General features: G+C 40.0%; 1 protein-coding gene across 8 annotated transcripts in view; it reads right to left on the reverse strand.

Moving 5' to 3' along the window:
- Nucleotides 1-1,751: 1,751 nt before the first annotated feature.
- Nucleotides 1,752-19,090, reverse strand: part of LOC126092715 (serine/threonine-protein phosphatase 6 regulatory ankyrin repeat subunit A-like) — a 423,652-nt gene continuing 406,313 nt past the window's right edge. For 4 of the 8 annotated variants that reach the window (XM_049908442.1, XM_049908457.1, XM_049908464.1 and 1 more), the window contains exons 21-22: nucleotides 18,989-19,090; nucleotides 1,755-2,381 (exon numbers count right to left, since the gene is read on the reverse strand). In XM_049908442.1, coding sequence (XP_049764399.1) covers nucleotides 1,923-2,381; nucleotides 18,989-19,090 — 561 coding nt within the window. In that variant the 3' untranslated portion in view covers nucleotides 1,755-1,922. Of the gene's footprint in view, nucleotides 2,382-18,988 lie in introns of all 8 variants that reach the window. The other 4 variants (XM_049908484.1, XM_049908476.1, XM_049908492.1 and 1 more) reach the window with 3 other exon arrangements.

Here is a 19,090-nt window from a genome sequence, read left to right on the forward strand (position 1 = left end):
ATTTCCCAGTATCCAACAGAAGTTTAACTACAGTACTAATAAAGTTCAGTTAAAGGAGAACTTAAAAGATTTATTGATGGCAAACTCTCTCTACACTCCTGATGAGCTATTTACAGTGGACTGATATCTGTATGTATCAAATAATGTGAGTGTTATGTACAATCTGATTTCTGAACTTCTTCAGTGGAATGATGTGTTGAAAATAAGTGCTCTAAACTGGCTTTCTCTTTGTTGATGCAGGGGTAAAATAGCTTAAGAATAATCGTTTGCACATTGGTATATCGTACATTTGCATGTGTTTTGAGAAGCTTACTACCTTTTTTAAATGAAAATTTTTTGACTTACTCTACAGCCATGAGTATCGTATCACTTGAGACCTGTGGAAGGTACATTTGCAATCTCTTTTCTTTGAAAATATTTATGTGTATTCTTGTTTTCTTGACATGTTCTACATTCTTCAAGACCTCCTCACTATGGATCTATGATACAAAGAGTACATTCAATCTAATGTAGCGTTATCATAGAAATTTGCTCACTGCCATGGGGCCTCCAACAAGTCCACCCATTTCAGACTACCTTGCCAGACATTTTGATGAATCATGCGAACACTGCTCAACCTTTGCATCAAATCTGTCCCAGAACATATAGGGTCAGCATGATCACTTCATAAGATGATCATGTGTCAGGAGTGCACTCTACTCTTACGTCAGTTTCATCACTCTGCGATCAATCAGTGTGTTAGTGCCTCATTCAGTGCTAGAGGGATGCAGAAGAATGTCTTACCATGTTATCTGCAGTATGGTTTGCTGTCCCACTTCAGACTTGTTGTCCAGAAAAGAATGCATCGGTGTAAGTTCCTTATGGGTGATAGCAGTTGCACAACATGAAGATCTGCTACTCCAAATTACCTGCCGAACACGAATTTCATGAACTCAGCTGCAATGAGGATGTATGTATCATCTCACTGTGACATATGAACATACATGCTGGATCAGGACACAAACCTGGATTCCCTGCTTATTGTGAGTGATCACCTGAACCACTTTGGCTATCTATACACACTTCCTGCTTATCCCAAACCTCCATATGTCACTGTCCATATCCTTATATCATAGTTTTTGTATGTCTTCCTTGAAGCTTGCAGCTTTTCATGATTGCCACAGAGAATGTCACCACCATAAGGAATTGAGGCCATTTCTATCATCTTATGCTCCATCTCAACTTATGAAACTTACATTTGATTTTATGATCTGCAGCTTTATGATATACTATTCCAAATTATTTACTGAATGGAAATTTCATGACATCAGTTGCAACTGGTATAGCTGTATTACCCAACTGTGAAATCAGCAACGTAAACATCATGTTCAAATTTATGGAATTCATGTGGCCCAGTTTCTTATGCTTCTCACAAGCACAGTTTTGCTAATTTCACAAAATTTACCCATTTCCATTAGGGTAAATTTGTGAAAATTTATGCTTTTTCTAGTTTCTTTAGTTTAATTTTACCTTTTATGTTAATTTACTGAAAAATCATGAATACCAGGTACAGAAAGAAATGGGATAGGAATTTCAAACATAATGGGATAGGAATTTCAAACATCATGGGATAAAATTTACCTCAAATAATGATTGCAGTACCTAGGGCATAATTTTGCTCACTACATACAACCTGTTTGTTAAATTAATGTACATTAAGAATTCATGTCTATGTCTTTTTTGATTGTTTAGAAGAATTACATTAATTCATAAACATGAACATCAGAATGAGAATGTTAGACATAATGTTTGGTTATTTATTCAGGTGGCACTTAAATTTAATTACAAATACAGAAACACCATGTACAGGTAAGCATACTGAAGGTAAAGAACTGCTTCAGTCCTTCAAAGGCATGCAGAACTTTTCCACTTCCCCTATACAATCAGAGTCGAAATTGCATATAATCTAGTACATCATGAGTCATGTCAGCCCAAGCATAATATGCCAACTGGTAGGCAGTCTTCCCATCTTTGTCTTTAGCATTAATATCTGCCCCCGCATTCACTAGAATCTCAAGCATATTAAATACATCAGAATAATACCAAGAATCACTGACTGCCAACATCAAGGCTGTTCTACCATCAGCATTCCTCTCATTCACTGGAACATTTGCATCTTCAAGCAAATATTTTGTGGCCATGAAATTTAATGATTGAACTGCAATGTGTAATGGGGAGCATCCCTTGTGGTCAAGTGCACTTTCAGTGTGACCATTGTCTATTAGTTTCTTCAGCATTTCCACACTTGACTGTGCTGCACAGTGCAGCAATGTTGTCTCATGCTCAGGATCCCACCAGCAGTCTGACAAGGATATCCCCAAAGAAATCAAATGGTCCAACATCTGAAAATAGAATGTACGTAAACTATTTAAGATTTCTATTTTCAGAATTTGTGATTCTTTGATAAAAAAAATGAAAGCTAAAACAGGCATATGAGCAAGATTATTACAGGATTAATAAAAGCTGAATGCAGGCTCTATGTAAAATATTACAAATAATTGTTTAAAAATAGCAAGATATTAAGAGATATGCTTTAAAACATTCAAAATTTATAACATGAGTAAAGAAATAATTGACTAAAAGTAGGAAATTTTTTAAAAATTGCAGCTAAATAAATAAGTGCTAGTTAATTATTTGCATTTCCACTAGATAATAATTGGGACCTCTCACTGTGACATGAGGAGAAACAGCTTTACTATTATAGCACATTGTCTCAGTTAAAAATATGGTAACACGCTGACCATTACATCATTTTTTGTTTTTTTTTACATGCATGAAATGTTTTATATTTAATATCCTTAGTTCACACACAAACACACACACACACACACAGATATTAATTTTATTATAAATTAAATTCTTTAGAGAAGTTCATAGCAGATCAACGATTTTTATGACTGAATCTCTCTCCTTCCTGTCAATATAATGTAATTGGACAGATAAAAAAATCTATTCACCAAGCGGCAGCAGAACACACATATAAAAAAAGGTTATAATCAGGCAAGCTTTCAGAGCCAGTGCCTCCTTTTCCAGGAAGAAGGGGAAGGAAGAGGGGTGACTGAACAGGACTGGAGAGGTCTAGGAAAAGAGATAGATTTCACAAAAGACACCGAAAACTGTGGGTCAAGGGAGACTTACTGGACAGGATGTTGGGGACTGCACTGGATGAGATTTGAAAATCTAAGATCTTAAAGATGAAAGACAGGGTAATATTCAAGACAGTGATTACTGCTTAAACATCATGTACAAGTTAGTAAGAGTGAATAGCTAAGTGCATTGTATATAACAGCGGTGGGAGGGGGGACCAGTGAAAAATAGGAAAGTAAGAAAATTAAAGATGTAGTAAATGAAAACAGAGTGAAGACAGGAGTAGTTACTGTGAAGAAATGTTGAGACAAAAGAAATCAATATAAATTAAGGCCAGTGGTTGGTGAAAACCAAGGACATGTAGCAGTCGTTCTGACCTGTGGAGTTCTGAGAAACTGGCATCTGGGGGAAGAATCCAGATGATGTATGAGGTGAAACAGGCACTGAGGTCACGATTGTTATGTTGTAGAGCATGGTCTGCAACATGATAGCATGTGTTGGCAGTATATATCCTCTGCCTATGCTGATTCATCCTAACTGATAATCTGGTGGTAATCATGCCGATGTAAGGGGCTGAATAGATTTACATAACAATTGGTATACGATGCGTCATTTCACAGTTGGTTCTCTCTTTGATAGTGTATGTTTTGTCAGTTACAGGGCTGGTATAGATGTTGGTAGAAGGGTGCATAGGGCAAGTCTTGAAGCAGGGACAGTCACAGGGGTAGGAGCCATAGGGTAGGGAGTTGGGTGCAGAAGGAGCATAGGGTCTGACAATAATATTGCGGAGATTGGGAGAGCAACAAAAAGCTATCGCAGGTGTAGTGGGCAAAATTTCAGACAGAATGGATCTCATTTCAGCACAGGAAGTCATGGCCTTGACAAAGTAGCTCATTAATACAATCCAGACCAGGATAATACTGAGTGTTGTGCTCCAAAATTGTTTTTGGAGGGATCAGCAGTAACACGATTGGATGTTATGGCCCGGGAAATCTGCCTTTGAACTAGGTTGGTGGGGTAATTATGTCCAGTGAAATCTGAGGTGAGAATGGTGGTGTATTCCTGTAAAGAGTCTGCATCTGAGCAAATTCATTTGCCTTGAATGCCAAGGCTGTATGTGAGAAAACTTTTTACATGGAAAGGATGGCAAGAGTCAAAATTTAAGTAGGCTACTGCTGTTTGTTAGTAGGTTTAACATGGGCAGAAGTGTGTAGCCTTCTGTGAGAATGAAATAGACATCAAGGAAAGTGGCATGGGATTCAGAATAGGACCTTGTGAAATTTAGTTGGGGAAGGTATTCAGAAAGTCCAGAAATTTTAGCAGGTCAGCCTCACCATGAGTCCATATGATAAAGCTGTCATCAATGTATCTAAACCAAACCAGGGGCTGAAGACTTATGGATCCCAGGAAAAGGTTGGTATAGGAAGGAGCCATCCTGGTTCCCATAGCTGTACCCTGATCTGTTTGTATGTCTGCCCCTCAAAGGCGAAGTAGTTGTAAGTATAAAGTTGATTATGGTGAGTAGGAAGGATCTTAGGAAGAAGGTAAAATGTGAGGGTGTACGGTTTGGATGGGGTGAGAAGTTCTATGGATTGATGTTGTAATGATCTTTAAAACATGACTACTTAGCATGTCATTCTCAATGGAGAGAAGTCTTCCGAAGTAAGAGTGATTTCAGGTGTGCTGCAGGGGAGTGTCGTAGGACCGTTGCTATTCACAATGTATATAAATGACCTTGTGGATACCATCGAAAGTTCACTGAGGCTTTTTGAGGATGATGCTGTAGTATATCGTGAGGTTGTAACAATGGAAAATTGTATTGAAATACAGGAGGATCCGCAATGAATTGACGCTTGGTGCAGGGAATGGAAACTGAATCTCAATGTAGACAAGTGTAATGTGCTGCAAATACATAGAAAGAAAGATTCTTTATCATTTAGCTACAATATAGCAGGTCAGCAACTGGAAGCAGTTAATTCCATAAATTATCTGAGAGTAGGCATTAGGAGTATTTAAAATGGAATGACCATATAAAATTAACCATCAGTAAAGCCGATGCCAGACTGAGTTTCTTTGGAAGAATCCCAAAGAAATGCCATCTGAAAACAAAGGAAGTAGGCTACAGTACACTTGTTCGCCCACTGCTTGAATACTGCTCACCAGTGTGGGATCCGTACCAGATAGGGTTGATATAGGAGAAAGAGAAGATCCAACGGAGAGCAGCGCGCTTCATTACAGGATCATTTAGTAATCATGAAAGCATTATGGAGATGATAGATAAACTCCAGTGGAAGACTCTGCAAGAGAGATGCTCAATAGCTCGGTACGGGCTTTTGTTGAAGTTTTGAGAACATACCTTCACCGAGGACTCAAGCAGTATATTGCTCCCTCCTATGTATATCTTGCGAAGAGACCATGAGGATAAAATCAGAGAGATTAGAGCCCACACAGAGGCATAATGACAATCTTTCTTTCTATGAACAATACGAGACTGGAATAGAGGGAGAACCGATAGAGGTACTCAAAGTACCCTCCGGCACACACCGTTGGGTGGCTTGTGGAGTATGGATGTAGATGTAGATGTAGATAAAAGACCCCAGGAAGCACTTAATCATATGATAAATACATGGATGCATATATGCATGGTATCGGACAGTTTATAATGATCCTGGGGTAGGCTGTTGCATTATAACGTGTTAGTCCTTGTGAGAGGCCTGAGGTCTTAAGGAGGGACTGAAGGTCACTTTGAATCACAGGGAGGGAAACATTCCACGTGGGAAAAATATATCTAAAAACAAAGATGATGAGACTTACCAAACAAAAGCGCTGGCAGGTCGATAGACACACAAACAAACACAAACATACACACAAAATTCTAGCTTTCGCAACCAATGGTTGCCTCGTCAGGAAAGAGGGAAGGAGAGGGAAAGACGAATGGATTTGGGTTTTAAGGGAGAGGGTAAGGAGTCATTCCAATCCCGGGAGCAGAAAGACTTACCTTAGGGGGAAAAAAGGACGGGTATACACTCGCACACACACACATATCCATCCACACATATACAGACACAAGCAGACATATACAGAGGCAAAACCTTTTGAAATGAAAATGAAAATAAATATAAAAATATATGGGGAGAGATAAAGGTGAACTAGAAAGCAAATTGAGATCTGGTGTGAAAAAAGGCGAAAAAGTGTTGGTTAGAGCTGGGCTATGTTGATCCTGTGGTGAACTGGTGTAGGTAGACAACGATGTGCATAAAGGTTAGGTGGTTGTGTTGCCGCCAAAACACGTTAAAGGGTGGAGAAATTCGGGAAAATTTCGAAAAAACTACGTGAAGATGTATTAAAAGGAGTGGTTTGGTGGTGGCAGATTATGGAAATGAGGCTAACAATTGTCTGATGAAGAAATAATGACGTTAAAACCTGTGGGAAGCGGCTAAAAATGATATGGGAAGCGGCTAAAAATGATCGGTGATGTGAGAAAAACGGAAATGTAAATAAGGCAAAAGTTATTAGAACTAGCCGAAAAGGTTGTTTAATAGACGAAAGGAACTGTTTGTGAACTAGAAACGGTGGATATTATAGCAGCGGTAGTGTTGAAAGCGGAAAAAAATTTTTTTGGTTATGGTTTGGAAGTGGGTTACGTATTATTACGTATTACGTATTATTGAGTATATATCGGCGGGATAAAATTGTATAGTAGATTACGGTAAAAAGGAGAAGGTGAATACAAAGTGAAACTACTGGCAAAAACAGAAGAAGGAAATAAGACGACAGAAAAGACTTCGAAATGTAACAGTGACAATAACAAACGTAATTGTTGGGTTCAAATTAATGATATGAATATAATAGAGGGAAACATTCCACGTGGGAAAAATATATCTAAAAACAAAGATGATGTGACTTACCAAACGAAAGCGCTGGCAGGTCGATAGTCACACAAACAAACACAAACATACATATGATTGTGTTTACATCTTCAACTTTTATAGTCCTGTCTTCCTCAGTTGCGTGTAATATTACGGTATATTAATAATTTTTACTTATGGACCGTCTGACAGGAGTTGAAACTCTTTGCCTTTACAAATGTCTGCTTGTGTCTGTGTATGTGCGGATGGATATGTGTGTGTGTGTGTGCGAGTGTATACCTGTCCTTTTTCCCCCCTAAGGTAAGTCTTTCCGCTCCCAGGATTGGAATGACTCCTTACCTTCTCCCTTAAAACCCACATCCTTTCGTCTTTCCCTATCCTTCACTCTTTCCTGATGAAGCAACCGTTTGTTGCAAAAGCTTGAATTCTGTGTGTATGTTTGTGTTTGTTTGTGTGTCTATCGACCTGCCAGCACTTTCGTTTGGTATGTCACATCATCTTTGTTTAACAACTTGCCACTCTATATCATGAAGATGCAAAGCTAGTTCTTTTTGCTGATGATACAAGTATAGTAATCACACCCAAAAAGCAAGAATTAGCTGAGGAAATTGTTAATAATGTCTCTCAGAAAATCATTAAGTGGTTCTCTGCAAATGGACTCTCAATAAATTTTGAGAAAACACAGTTTATTCAATTCTGTACAGTAAATGGCATAACACCATTGATAAATATAGATTATGAACAGAAGCCTGTCACTAAGGCAGAATACTCAAAATTTCTGGGTGTGTGCTTTGATGAGAAATTTAATTGGAAGAAACACACTGATGATCTGCCGAAATGGTTAGCTTCAGCAACTTATGCTATTAGGGATATTGCAAATACACTACTGGAAATTGAAATAAGAACACCGTGAATTCATTGTCCCAGGAAGGGGAAACTTTATTGACACATTCCTGGGGTCAGATACATCACATGATCACACTGACAGAACCAGAGGCACATAGACACAGGCAACAGAGCATGCACAATGTCGGCACTAGTACAGTGTATATCCACCTTTCGCTGCAATGCAGGCTGCTCTTCTCCCATGGAGACGATCGTAGAGATGCTGGATGTAGTCCTGTGGAACGGCTTGCCATGCCATTTCCACCTGGCGCCTCAGTTGGGCCAGCGTTCGTGCTGGACGTGCAGACCGCGTGAGACGACACTTCATCCAGTCCCAAACATGCTCAATGGGGGACAGATCCGGAGATCTTGCTGGCCAGGGTAGTTGACTTACACCTTCTAGAGCACGTTGGGTGGCACGGGATACATGCGGACATGCATTGTCCTGTTGGAACAGCAAGTTCCCTTGCCAGTCTAGGAATGGTAGAACGATGGGTTCGATGACGGTTTGGATGTACCGTGCACTATTCAGTGTCCCCTCGACGATCACCAGTGGTGTACGGCCTGTGTAGGAGATCGCTCCCCACACCATGATGCCGGGTGTTGACCCTGTGTGCCTCGGTCGTATGCAGTCCTGATTGTGGCGCTCACCTGCACGGCGTCAAACACGCATTCGACCATCATTGGCACCAAGGCAGAAGCGACTCTCATCGCTGAAGATGACACGTCTCCATTCGTCCCTCCATTCACGCCTGTCGCGACACCACTGGAGGCGGGCTGCACGATGTTGGGGCGTGAGCGGAAGACGGCCTAACGGTGTGCGGAACCGTAGCCCAGCTTCATGGAGACGGTTGCGAATGGTCCTCGCCGATACCCCAGGAGCAACAGTGTCCCTAATTTGCTGGGAAGTGGCGGTACGGTCCCCTACAGCACTGCGTAGGATTCTACGGTCTTGGCGTGCATCCGTGCGACAACATTGATGTACTGTGGAGACCTCATGCCCCACGTGTTGAGCAATTCGGCGGTACGTCCACCCGGCCTCCCGCATGCCCACTATACGCCCTCGCTCAAAGTCCGTCAACTGCACATACGGTTCACGTCCACGCTGTCGCGGCATGCTACCAGTGTTAAAGACTGCGATGGAGCTCTGTATGCCACGGCAAACTGGCTGACACTGATGGCGGCGGTGCACAAATGCTGCGCAGCTAGCGCCATTCGACGGCCAACACCGCGGTTCCTGGTGTGTCCGCTGGGCTGTGCGTGTGATCATTGCTTGTACAGCCCTCTCGCAGTGTCCGGAGCAAGTATGGTGGGTCTGACACACCGGTGTCAATGTGTTCTTTTTTCCATTTCCAGGAGTGTACATCTATTTTAATTCACTGCTTTCATATGGCATCACATTTTGGGAGAATTTGTCATGAAGAGAGACAGTATTCATTGGACAAAAGGATGTAATCAGAGTAATAGCTAGAGCCCACCCAATATCATCTTGCAGACGTTTATTTAAGGAGAATGAGATTTTCACTCTGCAGCGGACAGTGTGCTGATATGAAACTTCCTGGCAGATTAAAACTGTGTGCCGGACCAAGACTTGAACTCAGGACCTTTGCCTTTCGCGAGCAAGTGCTCTACTAACTGAGCAACCTGAGCATGACTCATGCCCTGTCTTCACAGCTTTACTTCTGCCAGTACCTTGTCTCCTAACTTCCATACTTAACAGATGCCCTCCTGCAAACCTTGCAGAACTAGCACTCCTGAAAGAAAGGATATTACAGAGACATGGCTTATCCACAGCCTAGGGGATGTTTCCAGAATGAGATTTTCACTATCCACCAGAGTGTGCGCTGATATGAAACTTTCTGGCAGATTAAAACTTAATAGATGAACCACAAACAAAAATTGAAAAACTACATAATAACAGCAACAAGATACATATAAATATGAAATTTACAATTGAAAGAGAACATAATAATTAAATTAACTTTCTGGATATAAGAATCAGAAAACAAAACAACAAGCACATGTTTGAATTTTACCGCAAACCCACAGCAACAGACATTATCATTCTCCAATCCTAGTGTATTATTTTTAACTGACAGCCATGGCAAAAATGTGACAAAACTTCTCAAAGAACAGAGGAAATGCTACGCAACAAGTATTGTTAAGCCTGGAGCAACAACAAAAAATATTATTGGTGTCAATCTGCATGACAAATTGCTAAGAAAAAATTACTTTGTGGTGTGTATTGCGGGTTCAAACGATGTCACAAAAAATGAAGCAGATAACTGCCTAACAGAGATAAAGAAATTCCTAGAACAAAATGAGCAATGTAATACTATTGTCTCAACATTACCACACAGACATGACTTGATGTATCAATCGTGTGTCAACAAAGAAATACAAAAAACTAACATGAAAATAAAACAAATGTGTTCCTTATTCGCAAAATGCAGCATCCTTGATTGGACAGATGCCAGCATACCAGGCACAGGATGCATCTGAATTATGAAGGAAAGAACTTTATACATAAAATGGTAAATGAAATTGTTGAAAGCAGAGAGAAAATGAACCAAACAATTGCTTGTATGGGACCTCTGCGTACGTCAGCAGCAGATTCAAAAGTTCCATCTGCTGTTGATATTTCATCAGTGGCTCAGGATCTTTTATCAGTATTAGCCCCTCCTCAGTCTTCAACTGTGAAAGACTTTTCAGCAGCTTCACCATCAGTAACAGAAGTAAACAGAAACACAAGAACCAGGAAACATACAACTGTGCAGGATTTTTGGTACCCGGCCTCAGTTCCAAGACTTCAGATACCTTCAGGTAGACCTGCTATAATCTCTAATTGCAGTTCACAACAAAGAAGTGCCATTCAATCAAAGAGTTTAGTAATGGACAAACGTTGCTCATTTCATCAAAATATAATGGGTCTAAGGAACAAACTGGACCAGTTGTCTGCTTGTATTTATGACAGTGATGCAATAAACAGTGCTCGTATTTTATGTTTTACTGAACATCATATGAAGGAAAGGATTGAAACGCTGCAACTAGATAGTGACCCAATAAACAATGCCCATATTTTATGTTTTACTGAACATCATATGAAGGAAAAGATTGAAATGCTGCAACTAGACAAGTACACCTTAGCAACTTCTTATATTAGTAGTAAAATGGACAAAGGAGGAGTGATAATATATGTTAGTAATAATATAGTGTACAATCTACAGACAAAAAAATATTGTGTTGACCCAAGTTTTGAGGCTTGTTGCATTGAAGTCCTTGTCAATACATTGTCTCTTTATTTTATTTCTGACTACAAAGCTCCCTCAGGAAAGGTCAGTGTATTCCTCAAGCAAGTAGAATCACTTTTAACTTACTTGTATTCAAAAACCAAAGAAATAATAATGCTTGGTGATTTTAATGTACATTTTCTTACCTGTAACAATGATAGAACAGAGTTTGAGAATGTAATGAATTCTTTCAATCTGAGGGCAGTTGTTGACTTTCCCACTAGGGTAACAAAGGACTGTACAAGTCTGATTGACAATATTTTTGTAGATAATAACAGAATCAAAAATATATTTGTAACAAAAATCTTAAATGGTCTCTCTGACCATGATGGGCAGCTGTTGGAAATACACTATGTAAGCCCCGCTAACAAGAGCAGTTCTATCAGTAGCACATATAGGTTAATTAACAGTGAGAATCTGAAAGCTTTCAGTAGGATTTTGGAGCAGTTAGATTGGGAGGCAGTATATCAGGCTAAAAATGGAAATGAATGCTTTATGTTTCACTCAGAAAAGCTGATAAACCTCAGGATAGGGAACACTACAGATTGTACTGTAACATCCTAAAGAATGTTATTAAAAAATCCAAGAGTATGTTTAGCAAATCCAAAATTGACAGACAAAATAATAAAATAAAAACAATCTGGAAGGTTGTAAAAAGGGAGACAGGAAACGTTTCAGAGGATACAGACAGTACCCAAGTGTGTCACAATGGAAGCATGGTAGATGAAGAGGAAATAGTTGCCAATATCTTCAACAATCATTTTCTGACAGCAGCAGATCAAAGTGGATGTAAAGGGTCTATGGATAAAGCCACGAACCTTCTACAAAAAGCAGCGCAGGGAAAAATTAGTCTGATGTACAGGTATGTACCCCACATCACAGCAGATGAGATTTAGAAGATGATACGCCAAATGAAAAACAAAAATTCCACTGGTGTGGACAATATATCTATCAAAGTACTGAAACATTGCCACAAATATATTCTTTAAGTTCTGTGTCACATATTTAATGAATCTCTGAATCGAAGTATTGTCCCTAATAGACTAAAATTTGTAGTTGTTAAACCACTCTTCCAAAACAGTGATAAAGCAGAGGTTTCTAACTACCACCCAATTTCATTGAGAACAAGTCTTTCAAAAATCCTTGAAAAACTTATGTACAATAGAATCATGGCTCACTTTAATAAATAAAACATCCTTAATAAAAATCAGTTTGGGTTCCAAAAGGGTGTTTCAACTGAACAAGCCATTTTCTCATTTGTCAACCAACTCCTTGAATCAATAAACAAGAAAATGTCAACAGTTGGAATCTTTTGTGATCTGTCAAAAGCATTTGACTGTGTAAATCACAAGATTCTGCTAAGAACGGCTGAGCATTATGGCTTAAAAGATAAAGTAGGGAAGTGGCTTGAGTTATATCTCCATGGCAGAAATCACAAGGTAGTATTAAACAATAGTGCAAAGGCGCCTGCCCGCTCTGATTGGGGTACATTAAAATGTGGAGTGCCGCAGGGCTCGGTGCTTGGCCCCTTACTTTTCTTAATCTTTGCAAGTGATCTCCCATGGTGTGTGACCCAAGAAGCACACTTCATCCTATTTGCATATTACACAACCATTATGATTGACAAGGTACCCAACTGCAGTCTAGAGAACACTGCAATCACTATATTCCAAGAAGTTCTAGATTGGTTCACTGCAAATGGTCTGTCAATCAATGTTAATAAGACTCATTTCATTCAGTGTCAAACAGTAAACAAAAAATTGGAAAATGTTGAAATAAAATGTGGAGACAAAGAAACAGTGAAAGTTGTATCTTCCAAATTTCTGGGTTTGCATATTGATAACAAACTAAACTGGTCTGTCCATGTCACTGACCTATGTAAAAGACTGAATTCAGCACCAATTGCCATTTACTCAATTGCATCTGTGTGTGACATGGATAAAATAAAATCTGCATATGTTGGTTATTTCCATTCACATATGACATATGGCATCATATTCTGGGGAAATCAACCACAAGCAAATAAAATCTTTGTTGCACAGAAGAGAGTTATCAGAATTATGAGTGGAGTGCATCCTAGATCTTCTTGCAGATTTATTCAAACAGCTATGGATCCTCACTATGCCTTGTCAATACATCTTGTCACTAATGTGCTTCGTTAACAAAAATTGTGCAATTTACAAAATAAATAGTGGATCCTACAGGCCAGCCACAAATTAGAACAGCATGCCACCCTACAACTCAAAAAACTATCCAATCTCCTGGTTTCCCACCTCTGGAAAGGCAACTCACTCACCCTCCACAACCTTTCCAGCAAACCTCAACCTCCTCTCATTGCACACAGACCCAGTCTCTCCATCTACTCAATCTCCCACTTCCAGCTCCACTCCCCCCAAAACCTCAAAATTCTAATCAACACAATCTGGAACCACAACACCACAGTTCAGTAGTTAACCTTTCCTCTAAACCTCTCTCCCAATCCGAAAACTCTGTACTATCCTAAGGCCTCACCTTCAGCCCTACTCCCAGATTCAACCAAACAGCCCTCGTCAAAGATTTACTGTCCTACACCCGTACTCTATGCTGGAAATATCACTTTGCCATGAAGAAAAATAATCCTAATCCTACCCCTAATGATCCAACTCCCCAAGACGCTACCCAAATTGAACCCTGCCAGGAACAGTTCCGTCCTCCGTCACAGTGGGACCCACCTCCTCTTCCTCAAAATCACACTCTCCAAACCTTCCAGGAATTTCTCACTTCCAGCCTTGCCTCTCAATCCGTCTTGAAAAACCTTAATCCTACTCCCAACATCACCACAGCTGAAGCCCAGGCTATCCATGATCTGAAGGCTGACCAATCCATCATCATTCTTCCGGCGGACAAGGGTTCCACGACAGTGGTACTTGATCTTCAGCAGTATGTGGCTGAGGGACTGTGTCAGCTTTCAGACAACACTACATACAAAGTTTGCCAAGGTAATCCCATTCCTGATGTCCAGGTGGAGCTTCAAGGAATCCTCAGAACCTTAGGCCCTCTACAAAACCTTTCACCTGACTCCATCAACCTCCTGACCCCACCGACACCCCGCACCTGTACCTTCTACCTACTTCCTAAAATTCACAAACCCAAACATCCCGGCCACCCGATTGTAGCTGGTTACCAAGCTGCCACAGAACGTATTCTGCCTACGTAGATCAACACCATCAACCCATTACATGCAGTCTCCCATCTTTCATCAAAGACACCAACCTCTTTCTCGAACGCCTGGAATCCTCACCCAATCTGCTACCCCCGGAAACCATCCTTGTAACCATTGATGCCACTTCCTTATACACAAATATCCCACACATCCAGGCTCTTGCTGCGATGGATCACTTCCTTTCATGCCGATCACCTGCCACCGTACCTAAAACCTCTTTCCTCATTACCTTAACCAGCTTCATCCTAACCCACAACTTCTTCACTTTTTAAGACCAGACATACCAACAATTAAAGGGAACAGCCATGGGTACCAGGATGGCCCCCTCGTATGCCAACCTATTTATGGGTCGCTTAGAGGAAGCCTTCTTGGTTACCCAAGCCTGCCAACCTGAAGTTTGGTACAGATTTATTGATGACATCTTCATGATCTGGACTCACAGTGAAGAAGAACTCCAGAATTTCCTCTCCAACCTCAACTCCTTTGGTTCCATCAGATTCACCTGGTCCTACTGAAAATCTCATGCCACTTTCCTTGATGTTGACCTCCATCTGTCCAATGGCCAGCTTCACATATCCGTCCACATCAAACCCACCAACAAGCAACAGTACCTCCATTATGACAGCTGCCACCCATTCCATATTAAATGGTCCCTTCCCTACAGCTTAGGTCTTCATGGCAAACTAATCTGCTCCAGTCCTGATTCCCTGAACCGTTACACCAAAAACCTGAAAACAGCTTTCGCATCCCACAACTACCCTCCCAACCTGGTACAGAAGCAAATAACCAGAGCCACTTCCTCATCCCCTCAAACCCAGAACCTCCCACAGAAGAACCCCAAAAGTTATCCACTTGTGACAGGATACTTTCCGGGACTGGATCAGACTCTGAATGTGGCTCTCCAGCAGGGATATGACTTCCTCAAATCCTGCCCTCAAATGAGATCCATCCTTCATTAAATCCTCCCCACTCCACCAAGAGTGTCTTTCCACTGTCCACCTAACCTTTGTAACCTCTTGGTTCATCCCTATGAAATCCCCAAACCACCTTCCCTACCATCTGTCTCCTACCCTTGTAACCACCCCTGGCGTAAAAACTGTCCCATGCACCATCCCACCACCACCTACTCCAGTCCTATAACCCAGAAGGTGCACACGATCAAAGGCAGAGCCACGTGTGAAAGCACCCACATGATTTACCAACTGACATGCCTACACTGTGAAGCCTTCTATGTGGGAATGACCAGCAACAAACTGTCCATTCACATGAATGCACACAGGCAGACAGTGTATGTTGGTAATGAGGATCACCCTGTGGCTAAACATGCCTTGGTGCACGGCCAGCACATCTTGGCACAGTGTTACACCGTCCGGGTTATCTGGATACTTCCCACTGACACCAAGCTATCAGAACTCCGGAGATGGGAACTTACCCTTCAATATATCCTCTCTTCCCGTTACCCACCAGGCCTCAACCTCTGCTAATTTCAAGTTGCCGCCCCTCGTACATCGCTTGTTATTCAACAACATCTTTGCCTCTGTACTTCCGCCTCGACTGTCATCTCTGCTCAACCTCTTCGTCTTTACATATGTCTGCCTGTGTCTGTATATGTGCAGATGGATGTGTTTGTGTGTGTGTGTGTGTGTGTGTGTGTGTGTGTGTGTGTGTGTGTGTGTGCGAGTGTATACCTGTCCTCCTTTTCCCCTACGGTAAGTCTTTCCCCTCCCGGGATTGGAATGACTCCTTACCCTCTCTTTTAAAACCCACAGCCTTTTGTATTTCCCTCTCCTTCCCTCTTTCCTGATGAAGCAACCGTGGGTTGCGAAATCTTAATTTTGTTTGTGTGTTTGTCTTTGTTATTGTCTCTATCAACATACCAATGCTTTCGTTTGATAAATTACATCATCTTTGTTTTTAGATGTTAGTTTTCAATATATACTTCATTAGGTTGGCAACTTGTAGGTAAACAAACCAAACAGGAGGAAACGCATAATGAAGTCACAATATTTATGTTGTTAAAAGCACAGTGTTTGAATAAATAGCTAGAACTAATGGTGAAAGAATAATAGTGCACCAAAAAGAAGAAGGCGAAATGTCATGAACAGTGTGAATGATAAGGGTTGTTGCTTATGTTTCAGAAATGACGGTGTTGTGTGACCTCCAGACCAGATTAGAAGAAACATAGATGCCAATAAACTGTGAGTAGTTACTTATTTAGATAAAAAATGTTATTTGAACTGTTTGGTAATCTAAAAGTAACAAACCTGCGTCATTCTAGATCCCACTGAAGATGCCTTAGAGTGAGAAAAAGGTGAAAGTTGCAGCAAGGAAAGGCAGTTTTATTTGTAAAACATGTATTTCTGTGCTTGTTGCTGAGGATAGCCACACAAAAAAACTTGTTAATTTATGGAATTGTTGACATTCAACTTCAGGACCAGCTGTTTTCCATTGAATATTTTGCCTCTTTGCTTGTTAAATTCTGACTTTTGCCATTATACTTGTGTATACCTGAATTTTATGTACAAGATGATTAAATCATGAATTAATATTTTTGGATAATTTACACTAATTTTCATTGTGGCATTGGTACTTGTGAGTCAAGTACTCATAACATGCATGCATAAAATGTTTCTGTAAACTTTTGCTAAATATCTAGACCACTAAATTTTTCACAATCTTTAGTGATACTTATAGTTCATACTGAATTGCAAAATCTAACCTAGCTATTTTTCAAATGATTGTAGAGTTTTTGAAATAAAATTTTGTTCATATGTCAGTCTTTAAATAGTCAGATATTACTGAAGCTCGGCAGTCTGTGCCCAGGCCCAGTCAAGCACTTGTAACACCTACGTTGAATCACCTCCTAGTCTTGGCTCATGCAATGGATATGCACAGTTTGATCACGAAAATACATGTATCAGTGTCTGCAAAAACTCAGTAATGTTGATGTCTAAAATTTTCAAGTTAATTAATATTTTGACAGAATTGTGTTATGGTTGGTAGGAGGCATGAGCTGGCACTGTCATTAGAACAAACAATTGTTGAAAGTGGTGATTTTAATTAAGGATTGAACTAAGTGAACTATTGCACTGTACTTTTATCTGGTGGATTACTACAAGACAACATGCACACTCTGATGTTAGGGTAAATATGAACTTCATACTGGGCAACATTCAATTATTTCAATTAGTGGTTACCATTGATTATTGGAAAGTGATTTATTAATTTGTGCTTCAATGAATTTATAATTTATTCAAAGAATTCTGCCACTGGACTCTTGATTGTTAGTGAGTACTGATCTGATTTTTGCACTGTTAATCTGATAAAGCTGAAAACCTGGTCATTGGCCCAACAATTGCACTTTGTGGCTAATAAATGCATACAGAAGTGAAGTAAAAATTCAAAATATCAAGTGCTTAATCAGATTTTCAGATTCAAGTTGATGGACTGATATACTACTGAAAAAGTAATGGAAAAGAGGTTACAAAAACCAAGTTGGTGAACTTACAAGTTAGTCCTGCTTAATTCTTGCTAAAACTTTCTGCCATTTCATCTGGAAATTTGAAAATGGTTTCAGCTTGTGGACTTCTAAGCATGCGAGTTCTAATGTTTTAAATGGCTGTTGACCACAATAATCGCTTATAAGTCAGGTTAGAAATTTACACTAAATAATATACCATTTACATCATTTAAGTGTAACACAGTACAGGATGCAAGGATGCAAGCAGTTGAGGTATGTAGCATTACCATAGAAAGAACTTGCTCTAACAAGGCCCTGATTACTTGTCGTGTGCCACAAGGCTCTGTTCCGGGTCCCTGTCTCTTTCTGCTGTGTATTAATGACCTCCCCTGAACATCCCTGAAACTTCTCCCATACTATTTGATGATGATACAAATCTATTGTTCACAGCACATCAGTGTAACAAATGAGTAACCAAATATCAGATACAATTAGCAGGCTGCAGTCCAGGCTTCACAGAAATAAACTGTTGATGAGTGCAAACAAAACAGCCTACATGCTTTTCTATCCTTCAAAAAATCACCATACTCAAATGGTACCAATAGTAATAGAAGTTCATGAAATTGTTCAAGTAGAAGGAATGAAGTTTTTGGGACTATGGGTAGGTAACACTTTGGAGTCAGATGTACACTGAACAGCCTCTGTTATTCATTTAGAATTCTCATGCAACATAGATACATTAAAACAATACATTAAAACATTATACTTTGGCCTAGTTCATTCCGTTTTAACATAGTACATCCTCTTCTGGGGGTCAGCACACAAAAAATCTTTATAAAGTAATGCAGAAAAGGCTATTAAAGATAATGAAGCAAGGACACCCTAGATGATCATCAAATTCAATTTTCAAAATACTTGAAAATTTTATCAGTACCAGTACCTTGTGTTTACACAGTGAAACCAATTTCATTCATTAAAAAAAAAGCATCTCTAAACAATAAGTAATGGTATACATGATCACAATACAAGAACAAATCTGAGCATTCATTTGCTGCCCCAGACACTAAGTAGGTATCAAGTTGGGTAAGGAATGATTCCAGCAGAAATAGTAAAGATATAACAGTCTATGTTCATTTTGAATAAAAATTTGGGTTACCTCTTCATCTCCTGCTTTTACAGCTACATGAACTGCTTTGATACAATACTCCTGTGGAATGTCCTTTAAGTTGCTTACTGCAGTCCACAGTAATTTCACTGC

Source organism: Schistocerca cancellata, chromosome 1 (assembly GCF_023864275.1).
Source record: "Schistocerca cancellata isolate TAMUIC-IGC-003103 chromosome 1, iqSchCanc2.1, whole genome shotgun sequence".
Classification (NCBI taxonomy): Eukaryota; Metazoa; Arthropoda; class Insecta; order Orthoptera; family Acrididae; genus Schistocerca; species Schistocerca cancellata.